General features: G+C 45.1%; 1 protein-coding gene across 1 annotated transcript in view; it reads right to left on the reverse strand.

Annotated features, from left to right (window-relative positions):
- Positions 1 to 18,785, reverse strand: part of atrn (attractin) — a 171,090-nt gene that overhangs the window by 13,285 nt on the left and 139,020 nt on the right. Inside the window, exon 27 of the mRNA XM_042343754.1 lies at positions 241 to 348. Within this exon, the coding sequence (XP_042199688.1) occupies positions 241 to 348 (108 nt within the window). The remainder of the gene's footprint in view (positions 1 to 240; positions 349 to 18,785) is intronic.

Consider the following 18,785-nt stretch of genomic DNA (forward strand, 5'->3'; position numbering starts at 1 on the left):
AGTGTAGTTCCGGGGAGTGGGGTAAGATTACTGAAAGTGTGGTCAGAGATAAGCCTTGAGGTGGGCTTTGAATGTAGGGAGGAAGGGGCTGAATCAGAGGGATTCAAGGATACAGTTGCAAACAGTGGGGACCGATAGTTCACCCAGCGATAGTGGGGCGGAGAGGACAGGGGACATGAGACAAGCTCCCCCACAACCCGACATAACAAGCAAAGACATCAATCAGCAGGGTCTCCTTACCTTGATGCTTCCTCCAATGAGATCTGGAGGTTCCTCTTCCGTCTCTAAGGCAACGTTGATGGCGGCAAAGGGGCGACTGGCCATCTGTTGCATCTCTCGTAAAAGTTGCTGAAAGACACAGAGAGGGCCAAGGTGAGGGAAGGCCTGTAACAGTTTCTTTCAGATGAATTGTGCTGGTCTGCTGATAACATGACAGGGTTATTTACTGAGGTAGACACATTAGTGGCTAACATGCAAGCCTCGTTTTAAAAAATAAACCATCTCTGACCATGTTTGTGGTCAACACACTCATCATTCTCTTCATGACTTTCATGCGTTTAACCTGCTTGAGTGTGAAGATAGATTAAATGGGATTGAGAAAGTAAACCCAGAAAAACGCTTTAGGATGGACCAAGACAAAGAGGACAAAGGGCAATTTCAGGGCAAACGCCAGGAAAGTTTTATTTATTCAGAGGGTAATGAACGAACAGGTTCCTTAATCACATTTAAAAAGCAGCTTGATGCTGTGATGGGAGGATGATAGGGCAGGTGTTCTGGAAGGATGAGATGGAATGGGCTGAAGGGTCTTCTTCATCAATACCAATTCTGGGCTGTAGGTGCTGGCTGCTTCTGTTCAATTAAAACACCATTTTCAATAAAAAATGGAGTAAAATGTGCAGTGTTCCATGTGATAATCACCATCACCAAATACCGCACGGTCACAATTTAGTCCCAATGCTTGGAAATCACTTGGGGAAAAAAAAACACAATAATAAATTGGTCACTTCATGACTGTTTGAGGGACACTGCTGTGCACAATTGGCTGCCGCGTTTTGCCCACAAATATACAGTCAATTCACTTTACAGTATATTCTGTGAAGCGCTTTGAGACGTCTCAAAGACATGAAAAGCGCTATATCAAATGCAAGGATTATTATTTTATCATCACCAGTTTCAGTCATAGCCCAGCCTCTCACTTGTGTGTTGCTCTGTCCTGGTTTACATAAAACACACACAAATAATATTACATTATTACCTCTGACAGTGTAGCACACCCAGCACTGCAGTGACTGTGTGAGTTCCAAGCAAGGTGAGGGCTTGAACCGACAACCGTCTGAAGAGGTGAGAGTGCTACCGACTGAGCCGGGCTGACCCACAACGGTCATGCTCATAGATTCCTCGTCAGAAGCTGTACCGATCACAGAGATCAGCTTTTTGAGTGAGGATAAAGCTGAGCTCATTCAGGATATGGTATAAAGAAGTTCTCAAACGCTACCTCCGTGCCTTAAAATCAAACTCGTAGCAGGCAGGGGAAAATCCAACAGTGGTGGGGTTTTTAATAAATTCAATATGTACTGCATAACACCAACGCAAAGCAGTAATCCAAAGCATGGGAATCAGGAATTACTGATGCCAGTACTACATAAGAAACGGACTAAAAATTTGTGTCATTAATCACACTTAAAACTCTGTTATTACAGAGGGAAATTCATCCATTTTACAAACACTCTGGGATAGTTTGGAACTTCAATATATCCCACATGGTGATAATAAATAATAACTCTGGCAATTGGTATTGATATCAGGACAGCTTCACAGGATATACAGGAGGTGAACGACCAATTTTATCTAGGAGGATTGTTGGTCAGGACACTAGGAGAAACTCTCTTTTCGTTTTGAGTACCTCCAATGACATTTTAGTCCACCTGTAACCAGGGCTCCCTCTGCCTCCTCGTCCTCCTTAACCTCTCTGCTGCTTTTGATGCCGTTGACCACTCTATCCTCATCCACCACCTCTTTTCTCACCTCAATCTTCATGGTTCTGTCCTTGACTTGATCAGATCCTACCTCTCACGCCATCTCCACTTCATCTCCACAAATGGTTTCTCTTCTAGCCCCCGCACTGTCTTGTGCAGCGTTCCTCAGGGCTCTGTCCTCGGTCCCCTCCTCTTCAATATCTATATGCTCCCTCTTGGTGACATCATCCGCAGACATGGGGTCAACTTCCACATGTTTGCGGATGACACCCAACTCTACCTCTCACCTCCACCCTTGACTCTAAGACCACTTCTGTCCTTACAGAGTGTCTGTCAGACATCGTCTGATAAGACTCGATGAAAGTTAACTTTCTCCAGCTGAACATCAACAAGATCAAGGCTCCGCTGATTGGCTCCCATCAGCGCCTCCACACCTCAGGCGCTGACACACTCCACCTCACTGAGCCAGTCCGGAACCTTGGCCTCTTGTTTGACTCTCAACTATCCTTACTACCCTACATCCGTGCCATGACCCGCTCTGCCTTCCCCCACCTCCGCAACATCGCCCGGCTCCACCACTGCCTCACACCGCAGGCCGCCGAAACCCTCATACATGCATTCGTAACATCGAGGCTTGACTACGCAAACTCCTTGCTTGTCGGCCTCCCCAATTCCTCCCTCCATAGGTTGCAGATCATCTGGAACCCATGTCCTCTCCTACACCAGGCTCCGTGACCCTATCAGCCTCATCCTCATCCGACTCCACTGGCTTCCCATCACTCAGAGGATACAGTTCAAGATCCTGGTCCTCACTTTCAAAGCCCTCCATGGCCTTACTCTCACCTGCCTCTGCGATCTTCTAACCCCTTACCATTCTGCTCGCTCCCTCCACTCAGCAGGCTCTGGCCTGTTTCACGTCCCTCGCCTCGCTCGCCCCATATTGGTGGGTGAGGCAGCGACCATTAGCCACTCTGCCCCCAACCAGCCTCCTTCAAGACCCATCTCAAGACCCTCCTCTTCAACCGTGCCCTCGGTTACCCCCTTCCCCCCCCCCCCGCCATCCACCCTCCCCAATCCCGACCCCCAGCTCGGGTCCGAAATACTGATTGTCCCGTGCCTTGGGATGTCATCCCGACATGAAAGGAGCTATACAAATGTAATTTTGTTGTTGTTGCCACAGGATCTTTAATATCCACCTGAACAGGCAAACGGGACCTCAGTTTAACATATCATCTGAACAATGACATTTCCAACAATGCTACACCACTCTACCCTCAGCACTGCAACGAGAGCCTAGACTCGGTGAGTTCAAAATCCTGATGTGGGGCTTCAACCCACAATCTTCTGACTCGGAGGTGAGAGTGCTACTAACTGAACCAGGCTGACACCGTATTGCTAGACTGCCGATCAGGAAGGTCTAGTGACAAGGAACTGTCCTGGGTCACCTCACCTCCATAGCTGAAATATCTGCTCAGATATAAAGAAAAGCATGGATAATTTGCTCTGAGAGAGCAAATAGTAGCTCAGTGTCACCATATTTTATCTTAACAGCTGGTTCTCTGACAATAAGCCCATCAGGGAGAAGCATTTCAGAGTGGCTTTATTAGGGAATAATTACACAAAAGCAGTGAGAAGCAATCTGCTTATCGCACACACTTTAGTGCGGGAAGCCTCCCTCCTATTTCCCTCCCCCAATAGAAAGAGCGAGTGCGGCCACATAGTCTGAGCACTCAGCTTACGAAGAGGGAAAGCACCACAAGGGGATCGTGTCTGAAAGGTCAGACGTCATGCTCAATAATTCAGCTGGAGCACCTATTACACAGAGGCAGGCGTGTCACTCCGTCTCTGCAGGTTACTTCCTGGCATTCGCAGCTCAAGCATGCCACACATGGCTGGTACGTGCCAAGGCTAATGAACATGTGAATGGGTGAAGAGAACAAGGAAGGCTTGCATTCACCTTCCCGCAGTGTCAGCCAGCACACAGCGCTGTGCAAGTCTGAGCAAAATGCCTCCAGGGCAGCCAGGTACTGAACCTCTTGCAGCGTATCAGCATACATGCGTGTACGTGATAAATTGGTACATTATAGTACATTCTGTTCCTGGAGATGTTCCAATTGGGTGTGTGCCATATGTGCTATGTGTGTGATCTTTCTGCAACTCAGGACATCCTCTCGACGTGACACGTGCTATACAAATGTAATTTGTTGTTGAAATTTGTTGCGTTTATATATGTGTGTGTGTTTGGGGAGGGAGGAGGGGAGAGTTAGCACTGCTAGGCAAACAGAGGCAGATAGAGTAAGGTCTTGCCTGCCTAGGAATCAAACCCAGGTTACGAGGTGAGTGCTATGACCACTATGTTACAGGCTAGGGTGGAGGTGAGGCAGAGGGATTGAGGCAGGGAGCATGTCAGCATCCACAGCTTTCTGAGCAGTGTATCACAACCCTTTGGGTGAAGAAGTGTCTTCAGATCCCCCTGAAATTAAAGCATGGGAGATGGCCCTTCAGCCCATCGAGCCTCAGCTGGTTCATGAGTGTTTATTACAGCTTGAGGAGCACTGATAACTGCCATATTTGCTATCTGATGGCTGGAAGGTCCCAGATTCAATAGTTGGCATTTAGTTTATTTTGGTCAAGAGAGGAGTAAGGAAAGAATACAAAATGTTACAGCACAGAAATCATCCTGTCAACCCATTAAGTCTAAGATGGTGTTTTCTTTTCCTCCACATGGTAACAGAACCAGAGGGGAGATTAGGAGAATTTGTTTATGCAACAAGTTATTTTGATCTAGAAAGCACTACTTAAAGGGTGGTGGAGCAGATTCAATAATAACTTTCAAAAGGGAATTGAATATATATCTGAAGAGAAAAAATGGCAAGGTTATCGAGCAATTGCGAGGGAGTGGGACAAGTTGCTAGCTCTTTCAAAGAGCTGGCCCAGGCACGATGAGCCAAATGGCCCCCTTCTGCGCTTTAAGATTGTATGATTCTATAATCCAATGCCACTATCCTGGTTGCTCCCCATACCCTCCATTACAGGTCATCCCATACTCTAACATGCCACTAGGTTTTGTTATAACCATGTATAATTTCCGAATCCCGGCACTGACGATCTGGCTATCTATGCATCCAGTCAGACATTCAGTCTGGGTCAGTTAGTAGCATTCTTGCCTCTAAGTTAGAAGGTTAAGGCTTCAAGCCTAACATTGGGGCTTTGAAACCTCACTCGAGGCTGACATTGCAATCCAGTGCTGTGGGTTCACTGCACTGTCGGAGATGCTATCCTTTGGATTCAACATTAAATCATCCTCTTATATGTGCCTGTTCAGGTGTAAGTTAAAGATACCACAGCACTTCATAGGATTTTACTGTCAAGTTCAGTTAGTAACTGTGTGTTCAGGGGCAAACCTAGCAGCCAATTTACATAGGAAATGTGCCACAAACATCCATGAAGTGAATAATCCATTTTATCTAGTGTACTGTCTGCTACATTGGAAGAAACTATCTTTTCAAACAGTGACATGAGCTTTATAACATCCAAACGGGCAGGTTGGGACATTAAATTAACAACATAACCTGCATTCATATACCGCCCTTCACGTGGGAGAGCATCGCATCTGAAGGAATGCACCTCCGACACACACTGTATTAGTGTCAGCCTAGACTGTGAGTTCAAAGTCCACACATAGGGCCTGACTCAACCTTCTGACTCAGAGGCAAAAAAGCTCCCAACTGAGCTAGGCTGACATCAGCCTTGAAAAAGGCAGAAATCCATTACAATGCAAAACAGTCTCCGAACCAAAACACAATGCTGAAACTAAAGAATAAGAGGACCAATTATACGGTTCCAATTGTCTGGTGTGGAGGAGGCACTCCTCCCCCAGAGAGACGTAACCCTCTCATCTAACCCCAGGAACAGGTTGGCAAGCGCCAAGGCTTGGGGTGCCACTAGACTGTGGATGGGGTTACTCCTGGAGTTTAGCTATATAAATCTGGCCCAATATACAGGGTGTTCACAAAGCCATCTTAACCCCCGTTACAAAACAGTGACATGAGACTATGGAGGAGCTGACACAAGCTGTCTAAGAAGCATTTCTCCTCCTCACTCCATCGTGTTACAGAAGATGTTGCATGGAACATAGTGTTGGATCATTATCTGCCTGAAAATGATGGTCCTCATTCACACCGACCTTCTGGACGTCTAAATACAGTTAAACACTTGTACTGAATACAATGAAGTGCTTCTAAATACAATAATCATTATTCTGTCACATCTTTCAGTCGTTGGTCAGTGCACTGCAGAAAATAAACATGGGGGTAACAGGACTTTGTGGGCATCCTGCATGAGTCCACGTGTTGCAGCCCCCCCCACCCCAACCCAGTGATAATCAGGTTAATAAATATTTAATTTGCAATAAACTTATGGAGGCAATTAACAGGCTGGAGCAGATGCACTGGGACATAGCTGATCCCTCACTCACATGGAAAGCAGCAGGAGCCAGGTGGGGCGGATTGTAAAAATGGATGGAGTTGTTAATGCTTTGCAGTGGGGGGTCACAGAGGAGGTCGGCAGTACAACATCCAGGGGTGAAGAATGGAAATCAAAATACAAAGTCATTTTGCAACTTCGAAACACTGTTCCCCTGCTCACACTATGGGTCTCCCCCTCACACTGAGGGTGGACGAAAGCAATGACAACTTGTATTTATAGGTGGGGGTGATCGGCTCATGGAGTTTAGTGCGGGAGCAGAAGGGACGAGGGACATGCAGAAAGTACAGTTAAAGAGGTAGATCTTCAGGAGGGAAATGAAAGATAAGGAAGAGAGCTAAGTGGCTGGATGTGTCCGCCGATGGTGAACAGTGTGGAAGTGGACATGAAGCAGGCCGGAAATAGTGCAGGGACCATGGGATTGGGGGGTGAGGAGATCGCAGAGATAGTGTGATGCAAAGTCCCTTGAAAATGAGGACAGGATCTTTATAACAACAATCTTTGCATTTGCTATGTCTTTCACATCTTTGGGATGTCTCACAGTGCTTCATGGGGTTTATTGCAAAGTGTAGTGTGCATTTATAGTCAGATGCAGCATTACTGACGATTTCTACAGAGCAATGTCCCCTCACCCTCCTACAACTCCCCTCCCCTGCCCTCCACTCCTCCTGATCCCAACTCCCTGCTCGGGACAAATCCCCGAATGTCCAGCGCTTTGGGATGTCCTCCAGATGTGAAAGGCATCTTACAGATGGCGCTTCTGACAATGCATTGCTCCCCCAGCACTGAAAAGGAGCGTCAGCCTAGACTGTGAGCTCTGACAATGTCCTGACACGGAGCTTGAACCAACAACCTTTTGACTCAAGAGATGAGAATGCTACCAACCGAGGCAGGCTGACACCGAATTCCTTAAAGAGAAAGCGGGAAAAAAAGTTTTGTTTTCAGTCCATCATCCTGCTGTCCAGTGGCTCTCAGAAAGAGAAGATCAGACTGGTTTGTTGAGCAGAGCATTTCTTGTGCTGACCTTTAGCATTTCATAGGGAGTTAAAAGCCTGTTTGCAAGTGCTGCTTACCATGCACTCAAGAGCAGCTATTAACTGCTTCAGAAGAATTGTCACCATTTCACTGGCAGGTGTCAGAGAAGCTCAGAGAGATGGAGAGTTAACGATTGCGTACTTCTATTTCTGCCGGTGCAAGATTGTCATTAACGCACAAAAAAGAGGTTGAATTGCTGGTGATTACCAATTTTTTTAGCTCCTAAAAGCCACTCACACATTTAAATGTCTTTTTGTGCTTTGGAATATTGTCAACAAGCAGTGTGACACTGGATGTCGAAAGACAGCTCCGCAACCATCATTGCAAAACACTTAATAACTGCTATCAGCATGTTGAAAACATTTGCTTTGCAAATTGTTTTGACTGTGTAGATTAATACCTTGCTTGTCCTGAGAACTAAAAGGAGTGGCGGTGGTGTGTGGGGGGTTATACTCCACACAGCCTCCACCCCTTTTATTGTCTTCTCTCAGTATCCATAGGTTTTCTCTTATATACATTGATGCTTTCTGCCTCGGCCACCACAGCTTCTGGCAGTCAGTTCCACATTCTCACCACCCTCTACATGAAAAAGTTCCTCCTAAAAGTTCCTCCCTACTGTGATAGTTTTAAACTTCACAAGTAATCCTGTGAAGCACTTTGAGATGTTTTGAAGATATAAGGAGCAATATAAAATTTAAAGAATATCAATAACACCCCCCCACCCCACCAAGGAATATAACAGGAAAAAGTGCAAGGAACTAGGACTAGGGAATATTTGCAACATTCCTTGCACTAATTATGAAACGTCGTTATGTTTTCTCCAAACACCATTGTTCAGCTTCAGTATATCACTGTGTATATTTCGCCCACAAATATACAGTCAATCCACTTCACAATATATTCTGTGAAGTGCTTTGAGACATCTCAAATACAAGGATTATTATTATATAAATAAAATACATCAGTCTACCAGAAGTAGGGTCCTTTCTGGCTGATTTTCTGCATATAGCCAGCAAAAGTCAGCATGACTTAAGTTAGCTTTTTGCTATTGTAAAATGTTATTTATTGTTTGTGAATTTTTGTGTGTATTTTGTTGGTGAAACACGGCAACCAATTTGCACACAGCAATGTCCCACAAATAGCAATAGAGTAAAAAAACAATTTTATTTGAGGGATTGTTGGCCAGGCCACCAGGAGAAACTCCCTTCTCTTTTTGAAGAGTGCCAACAGGATCTTTAATATCCATCTGGACAGGCAGATGGGAACTTAAGTTTAATGTCTCATCCGAAGGACAGCATCTCCAACAATGTAGTGCACCCCTATATAATTCAACTACTATTCAGATTTAGCTTCCAGCTGAGGCGAGTGGTTTTAAGCAGAATTTCCAATTTCTCATTTAACGTTAACATTTCACGAAACAGTATTTCGTTTTAAAAATAAGTTAAATTAAAGATAACAGAACCTTCAATCCTCATTTTAAAGCATGATTTAGTTCACTCAAACATGCATAAAAGTCATCATAAATTACAGTCCATTGCTGCAATTTCAAACCACAATATATACACCTTCTTGTGCAAACAGAATAAATACATGTAAACCCTTCCCTTTAAATCGGCAGGGAAATAGTAATAAGAATTAAACTATCATCCCTCTGGCTGTCAGGAAGAGTTTTGAGTTCTGAGTCTTTTCTCTCTCTCTCTTTCCCCCCACTCCTCCATGTCAGACTGTCAGATAGGAGGGAAGATTAGTTGAAATGCTTCTGGTGAAATTAACCAAGGCTGTTTCGATTGTGAGGAGGTGCACTATGAATAAAAGATGAATTGTTACAACTTTGTTGCATTGCCAAAAGCTGGGTTCTAGTGTCAGACCTACAGGGATTTTGAGCTCAGTGTAGACTGACACTCCAGTACATTGCTGGAGGAGCTCTGTATTCCTTTAGATAAGATAATGAAGATGTTAATAATAATGCAATTTATATTGTGTCTTATATTGTTGCAACGTCTCAAATTGCTTTACAGAATTTACTGTGAAGTGAATCGATTGCATATTTTATAGGCGAAACGCTACAGCCAATTGTGCACAGTGGTGTCCCACAAACAGTCGTGGATTGAGTGACCAAATTATTTGTTTTTTTTGCGGGCTTATTACCCCTGAAAGCAATCCACCAATCCACTAACAACCGGGTTCCTACTTACTGCTAGGTAAACGGGCGTGTGGAATAAGGAAACTTGTGTGAGGTTTTGCCCTACAGGGGAATCGAACCTGGATCCTCTCACTTGTGAGGTGAACACGATAACCACTACACTACACGGCTCCATTAAATGTTAAACCAAGGCCGCATCAGCCTGTTTAGATGGGTGCTAAAGATACCATGGTTGTGGTCGATGATCCCCCAGATAAAACTAGTCTTCACTTCATGGGGCTGTTGGTGGGGAGGGATCTGACTGTCAGGATCAGGATCATGAGGTTCATTTGCTGAAAGAGCCTGGCAAGGATGGAGGTAATGGATATAATACAAGCGCAGCCACCGATGATGGAATGGAGGGGATGAGAGACAAACAGGAGGCCAGAGCCAGCTGAGCGGAGGTAGCGGGTACTATGGTGGGGAGAAAGCAGGTCAGAAAGGTAGGGAGGTGCCAGGGCATGAAGTGATTTGTAGGGATAATAATAGCCTTTCATGTTTGGAGGATGTTCCAAAGCACTTCACAGGATTTGTTATGAAGTGGAGTGACTGTATTTTGTAGCCTTTGCATCTTTGACTATATGTGACTTGAGGTCTTGACATGTGGCTTGAACCTGCAAACATCTGACTGAGAGGTGAGAGGATGTATACAGCCTAGTACATACCTGTAGGCGAAGAGAGATTTGGGCAAGTTTTAAAGGTGAGATGAATTGAGGTGACATGGATTAGGGTTTCAGCTCCAGAGGGGAAAGAGACGTGGACATAACCAGTCAATGTTACAAACAAAACTCTAACATTCATTACTTTTCTGTCCTCACATATCCAGCAAAGTGGAAGCCTTTTCTCTAGATAACACCAGAATGTGTAGCTACTGCACTGGAATGATAGCAGGGTTAAGAGGTACTGTACGTGGAGAAAGTTTATGATTATCACTCGAGCACAGGATAAGGGAGCGATGGAAAAGGAGGTTTACAAAATGATGAATGTTTCTGCTAGGGTAAACAAAGAAAACCATTTGTACTGATCACCCAGTCGGGAAATTGAAGATTAGCACCAAAAGGAAAAGGAGATCTGAGTAAATTACAATACAATTGTAATTATACAGGAGAATGTCCCAAGGCGCTTAACAATATGGCTCGACACCCGAGCTGGGGTGGAAGCTGAGAGAGGGCGGTGGAGAGGGGAAAGATGCCAAAAGCGTGGTCAAAGAGGTAGATCTCTTGCTGTAAGTGAGGGAGGGAGTGAGTTCGAGGCATCTGGAATGGAGGTCCAGAGAGGGGGGGCAGAAAGGCTGAAAGCCCACCAAATGGGAGAGCAGGTGGTAGTGGGGCTGCGACATGAAGCAGACTGTTGCCTGCTGAGTGAAGGATGTGGCTGGGTTGGTAGGGTTTGAGGAGGTCAGTGAGGTAAGGTGGGACAAGCTCCTGGAGGAATTTATAGGTGAGAACAAGGATCTGCTGGGGCATGGGGAGCCAATGGTACACTGGGAGAGAATGGGGGGGTGATAGGCTCCTGGAGCTTGGTGCAAGAGAGGAGATAGGCTAAGTTAAATGGTTTACCATAAACAGGGTACAATAATAATCCTTGCATTTGATATAGCCCTTTATCAAGTTGTTTAGACGTTTCAAAGCATTTCACAGAATTATTATTTTGTAAAAATGTGAAGGGCTTATTAGCCCCAGAGAGTGATCTCCCAATTGACTAACAAGCAGGTTCCTACTTACTGCTAGGCAAACAGACGCATGCGGAGTAAGGAAACTTGCAAAAGGTTTCACCCTGCCCAGGAATTGAACCCAGTCCTCTTGCTTGTGAGGTGAGCGCGCTAACCAATCCACTCAGAAGATGCCTCTAGTACCAACAGAATAGTACCTCCTTGACATACAAGACAAAATGCCCAACTACAGTACCCAAAGCAGAGAAATAGTGCAGTGTTGAAAGGCTGTTAAGGAAAACACTCTCTTAATGAAGGCATGAGACTGGCTACTAAATGGGCTTGTGACATCTTATGGCAGATCAATATTGCCCCAATTACTTGCTTGATTTTGTTTTACTGATGTACTAACCAATTTAGATAGTTTATAACCACTTCCATGGCACTTAATTGGAATATCGGCCATACTTTTGACCACTGGACAGACTTAACCGTGGTCGTGTCTGCCGTCGTTGCCATTGCTATAAAATCCCGATTAATTCAGGCTGCAGTAACCTGATGGATTCTGTAAACAGTACTCTCATGCCATGGAGGCATTCAGTCACAAAATACAGACACTACTGGTCACAGTGAGTCATGGAAAGAGTTTGAGTTGTTAACAAATACAAAGATTATATTTTTTATAAAATTACTCTGGGGACAGTTTAATATGAAGTGGGATCCTTCAATAATAATATACAAATAATAATCCTTGCATTTGATATAACACCTTATCACGTCATTGAGGCGTTTCAAAGCACTTCACAGAATATATTCTTTAGTGGATTGACTATATTTTGTGGGCAAAACACAGCAACAGCAACAAAATTACATTTGTATAGCGCCTTTCACATTGGGAGGACATCCCAAGGCGCTGGACAGTCAAGAGTTTCAGACCCAAGCTGGGAGTCGGGATTGGGAAGGGTGGAGGGTAGGGGGAGAAGCAGGGTGGTCAAAAGCACGGTTGAAAAGGAGGGTCTTGAAATGGGTTCTTGAAGGAGGCAAGGGAGGGAGGAGGCGAGGCAGGAGGACTGCGGGATGGAGTTCCAGAGGGTGGGGGCAGAGTGGCAGAAGGCCCGCCCGCCAATGGTGGGGCGGGTGAGGCGGTGGACCTGAAGCAGGCTGAAGCCTGCTGAGCAGAGGGTGCGAGCAGGATGGTAGGGGGTTAGGAGGTCGCAGAGGTAAGGGGAGCAAGACCATGGAAGGCTTTGAAGGTGAGGACCAAAATCTTGAACTGTATCCTCTGTGTAATGGGAAGCCTAGTGCGGGCTGCAGAGTTCTGAGGGAGGAGTTCTGGAGGCTGGCAAGCAAGCAGCAACCAATGGTGCACAGCAGTGTTCCACAAACCATCATGGATTGAGTCACCACGTGCTTTATTTGTTTTTAGAGGGCTTAGTACTCCCGAAAGTGATCCTCCAATTGACACTAGATTCCTACTTGCTGCTCGGTTAACAGAGGCATGAGGAATAACAACAACAGCAAAATTACATTTACAGAATGGCTTTCAAATCGGGAGGACGTCCCAAGATGCCGGAAGAAGGAAACTTGTCTAAGGTTTCGCCCTGCCCGGGAATCAAACCCAGGTCCTCTTGCTTGTGAGGTGAGCAGGCTGACCACTATTCTACAGGCCTCCATGACCACTAAACTAAGGGACTTCAGAATCTCATGCGCAAATCGATTTTGTCTCCTTGCTCTGTCACAATTGCAGAGATGTAGCAGAATCCATCAGAGGTTACAACAACAACAACATTACATTTGTAAAGTGCCTTTCACATCGGGAGGATGTCCCAAGGCGCTGGACAGACAGAGTTAAGAACCTGAGCTGGGGGTCGGGGAGTATGGAGAGCAGGGGGGGGAAGCAGGAAGATTGAAAGCACGGTCGAAGAGGAGAGTCTTGAAGGTGGCAAGGGAGGCGGCGAGACGGAGGGACTACGGGATGGAGTTCCAGAGGGTGGGGGCAGAGTGACGAAAGGGTCGGCCGCCATAGTGGGATGAGCGAGGCGGAGGACATGAAGCAGGCCGGAGCCCGCTGAGCGGAGGGAGCGAACATTGTAGGGGGTCAGGAGGTCGCAGAGGTAGGGGGGAGAGCAAGACAGTGGAGGGCTTTGAAGATGAGGACCAGGATCTTGAACTGTATCCTCTGTGTGATGGGAAGCCAATGGAGTTGGGTAAGGATGGGGGTCATATGGTCACAGAGCGGGAGAGGACACGGGCTTCAGAGTTCTGGATGAGGAGTTGGGGAGGCCGACAAGCAATGAGTTTGCATAGTTGAGCGTCGATGTAATGAAAGCACGTATGAGGGTTTCGGCGGCCTGCATAAGACCTTATGTAACATTTTAAATGGGATTGAAAACGTAAAGCCAGAAAAATACTTTGACGGTAGAACAAGAGTGCATAGATTTAGAGTTGCAAATGGCAATTTCAAGACCTTGGGAGTTTATCTCAAAGTGCTTCACTCAACTGACTGAGCCCGACCTGCAGTGGAGCGCCCCTTTTGGTGGAGAACAAAGTAGGCAAAAAAGGAAATGTCAGAGGTGGGTGTTGTTGCAGAGGTGATGGAGAGCAAAGTGAGCGTGGACATAGAACTTGAAGGATAGTTTAACAAGATACTGAGGTTCTGCACCGGCTCTGTGAGATGGAATGAGCATCTGTGCAGGTCAAAGCAGTTGGCTCATTGACTGAGCCAAGCCTGTACCTAATTAATGAGAGGAGGACTGGCACAAAGATGGAGAAGAACTTGACTAGGAGAATTTAATTTATTTGTGCTCAATGCAGATTATACAATGAAGTAGGAAACATTGGCTATTGAAGTGCACAAATGCAGAAAATTCTGAGTCACTTCCAATGTAATCACTGAGTTAATTAAATGCCATTGCTCCACGCGCAATTACTTTTTGTTTACTAACAGTTTTTTTTTAATCTTCGCGTTTGATACAGTGCCTTTCACTTTTTGATCGGCCAACAAAACAAATTTTCTTAATTCAATATTCCTTGATTTATGCAATAATCACGAAAAATCTGGAACCAAAACATTGATTTAAAACAGACTCATCTCCTGTGAATGTTTGGGGGGCCACTTCTGGCCCACAGGCCATGGGTTTGCCTCCGCTGCTGTAAAGTGTAGTGACTGTATATTCATAGGTAAATGCAGCAGCCAATTATTCGCACAATTATATCCCACAAATAGCCATGAAGTGAGTAACCAATTGTACCTGGGGCATTGTTGGCCAGGACATCGGGAGAAACTCTTTTTGAATAGTGCCACAGGACCTTTATTGTCCACCTGAACAGACAGAACCTGGGTTTAATGTCTACTCCAACAACGACTACTGCCATTCTTCACGACCCATTGGTGGCTGTGCAGTCAACCACCATGCCCTAACTCTGCCAGAGGCACCAACTTTTGGATAAGTCTTTAAGTCAGGCTTCATTTTATCTGCCTATCCGGGTGGATGATAAAATCCCACAATATTAGTCGAAAAGACTTCCTCCTGGCCAGAAGCTTTGCGATAAATTGCTCACTCACCTCATCGCTGTTTCGGGGAACAATAATGTGTGCAAGTTAGCTAGCATGTTTGTCCGACAATTTCATTAGATCCTATGAAATAGTTGCAGATGTCCTCCCAACTTTAAAAAAAAACTGCATTTATACAGCGCCTTTCATGTCGGAAGAATGTCCCAAAACGCCGGACAATCAAGTGTTTGCACCCAAACTGGGGGTTGAATACAAGAGGGGTGGGGACCAAGGGAGGAGAGGGCGGGACTGGGAAGATAACCAAGGGCAAAGAAGAAGGACTTGATATGGACTTTGAAGGAGGCTAGGAAAGAGTCAAGGTGAAGGGATTCAAAGATGGAGTTCAGAATAGAAGGAAAAAAGCAAAAAACACGAAAACCGCAAGGATTATTATTATTACTACTACTAACATAGTCACTACAATTTACAAGGGAAGCGATTTGAGAGGTATTAGATCCAAGGACTATTATTTCACTGACAACTGCCTGCCTCTGCCTTCAAGTTACAACCGCAAGCAAACCAAGCGACTTAAGCAAATCAGATTGAAGCCTGCCCCTGGGTTGTCTCAGCAATTCTCAGCTGCAGTCTCCATAACATATGCTCTTTACCACAGCGATCTCCCTCCTCGAAGACTCCACTAACTCCGACAGTACTGTTATTTCAGTTAGCATGCTGTACAGTCAGCAACTACCTCGGGATATAATTCTTTCCCAATGACACAGTAGCTTAGGTAAAAGACTCCAAATTAAAACCGTGCTGAGGCACAATTACAGGTAAATGACACATCTCGTTTCAAAAAAATATTTATATACATTTTAATACACATTTTAATACACGTTTTAATACGTTTTCACTTCAATCACAGACTGAAGTGTAACATATGATCGGACGACCGCATTAAAACAAGTGGGTTTCATCTGGCATTATGTGAAGCATGATAATGATACAGGAGCTGCTGTTTCCCCCCCTCCCCACCCCATGCTGTCACCTCCTTCTCCTCCAAGATGATAAGACACAGCGGTGAGCAAAGTGCTGGGTATTTGTATGCGTGTGCATCCCACCACTTTCCTGCAGCCTATTAGCTGTTTGCCCAAATGGGCTTATGCTCGTCTTCTGGGCACTGGAGTTCCGGATAAACTCACAGCGTATAGAGAGATGCTTAGTACTAGTCAAGGAGGGTTTAACCACAGGAACAGGAATACAAAAACATACTGTCCAAATACACACCCACTGCACATATTAACACCCACCGCAAGCACACCCTCCCCCTCCCCGCCCCACACCACGCATCACACCATCCAACCCCACATCACAATGAATGGACCACAGATTTGTCAGCTTGTCTCAGTTGGTTGCACTCTTGCCTCAGTCTGAAGGCTCAAGTCCTACATGATCCTTGCATTTGAGCGGGTGGTGCTTCAATGGATTACTAGGGGACAACTTTACTACACATCCTATATTGACTGACCATATTATTATTTCCTCTGTACAGCGACATGCTATTACACATCTTCTGTACAGCGACCATATTATTATAAGTAAAGTAAGCATGTTATAAGCCCTATGTACTGCGATCATGTCATTACTCACCCGTTTATTATGTGCGTTTGGTATTTAGTAGTTTAGTATTTCCTGTACAGTGTGCATGCACAGTGAACTCTTTCTATACCTGGAAAGGAGGTGCCATTAGCGGCAAACTAATTACCCTAGAAAAGCTTTGTTTGCACTTCCTCGGAATGCAGTCTTAAGAATTTTGAGATCCAAACGACTGTGTTATAATAGTCACCCGCTGTGTATATTATTATATATAGATGTGTTATATGTGCACTGCATGTGCACTAGTGCCTACAGCACATACTACACACACCCAGCACCCAGGAGGCTTCAGCAGCAACCTGAGAATTCAGTTATTAATTGTGGGGAAATGTGCCAGTCCATTTGCCAAAACCAAAAGCAGCCCACAACACTCCCTGTATGGCACTAGTGTGAGTATAGGCTTCTCCCACACCAGCTTTGGTACGGGCTTGGGGGAGGAGGCAATAGGAGGAGGGGATACTGCATTGTTAGAGATGACGTTCTCCATTAAAATGAGGCATTAAACTGAGGTCTAATGTGTCTGATCAGATGAACGTTAAAGATCCCACGGCACTATTGGAGAAGTGAAGGTTGGGGAGAGGGGTTAGAGAGGGTCAGCCTGTCGGTGTTCATAAAATTGATTGTTCATTTCATTGCTGTAATCAAATTGGCTTGTGTGCTTGCCAGGAAGTACACAGTCACTGCACTAGATACTAATTAAAACACACACTGCAATGTGATGGGCACTAAATAAAACACACGGTCATTATAGGATTATGTTACACCGAAAGCATTGTTAAGGTCTCATGGTTTTAAATGAGGAATCAGGGGAGCCTGTTTGGTCGAGTTAATTGCACTCTGCAAAGTTTTTAATCTCAATTTCAGGAGAGTTCGGTAGCGTGGCTCGTGGCCACTTAAGAATCAATGAAAAGATGCCAAATGCTTTTTCATGAAGACAGGGCCTCATTGAAGCTCTTAAAATCATTCTGCAAAGTGACAGTCTGTTACCATAGCTATAAATGCCCCTTTACCTTCCTCTGCTGTCAACTGACTTGCCGTTCAGATCCCTTCGCTTTATTAAGAAGAAATAATATAAAGGTCTTTCAGAGAATGATAACGAAAAATGGAGACAGCAGTCTATCTCCAGTGCCACCCATTACGTTAAACACTTAAATGATGTATTAAAGGCAGACAATTCCTCAGACAGCTGCTAACTATCACAGAGGGATTAATTAAACCAACTACTGTGATGTAGTGGATCTATGCAAAGATAAGCTGTACGGTGGGTAAAGTCTTAATTAAAATCAATAGCACTACAGACCATTTTCAATGAAAAGGCTCCGTGAGGGAGTGTTTCATGGTGAAGCAATTTTACTTACAGTACAGTACCAGGATTCCTCTGCATTTACAATACGTAGGTAGATGCTAGAAATTAACCTGCCCCGTCCATTTGCAGGAGGTGGATTCCCGCTGCTTAGAATCGTACGGCAAACGTAAGTTAAGAGGAGATGTGGCCCGAGTACCCAGTACAGGGAGCGAGGTGACAGCCTACTGCACACATCACCTGCAAAATCGGTAGCCGTGCCTTCAGCCACTACTCCCCAAACCTCTGGAACTCCCCTTCTCAATCCCTCCACCTTGCCCCTTCTTACCTATCTTTAGATCGCACCTGAAGACTTTCCTCTTCCATTATGCCTATGTTGCCTCCCCTTTCTTCCTGGCTCGGCCTCAAACTACGCCATTGTTCAGGGCTCCGAGATGCTGTCCAGTGTGAATGACCCCACAAAAATGCTAAGTTGTTGTTGCTAAAACTCCATTGTATTACCGGACGAGTGGAAAGAGTGCTGCATTGTCTGAGCTGCCCTCCTTCGAGCGAGATGTTAAGCCCTATCTACGTGTTCTGCAGGTGGGTGATAAAGATGCTGTGGCACTATTTGAAAAAAGGAATGGAGTTTTCTCTCCTGGTTTCCTAGCCAACAATTCCTCAGATAAGAATAATAAGAGCTAATTCCCCTCATAGTGTGACCTTGCTATGCACGATACATTTTCCAGCAAAAAAAAGGCACTATCCTCGACAATAAATACTACTTAAGGCTTTCAGTTGCTTTTGATATAAGGCATGATAAAAAGGCATGTTTGTTGTTTCTGACGCCTGCCGTGCCTGTACATTCACTGCAGCTATTGAGGCTCATCATAAGGAGCTGTAGTGGGGCAGGGGTGTCAGGATAAAAGGTCACTGGCAAATCGTGGCTTAAAAATAAATTTGGAAGTCGATATTATTAATAATAATCCTTGCATTTGATATAGCACCTTTTCACATCGTTGAGA

The sequence above is a fragment of the Callorhinchus milii genome, unplaced genomic scaffold (genome assembly GCF_018977255.1).
Source record: "Callorhinchus milii isolate IMCB2004 unplaced genomic scaffold, IMCB_Cmil_1.0 Scaffold1, whole genome shotgun sequence".
Taxonomy (NCBI): domain Eukaryota; kingdom Metazoa; phylum Chordata; class Chondrichthyes; order Chimaeriformes; family Callorhinchidae; genus Callorhinchus; species Callorhinchus milii.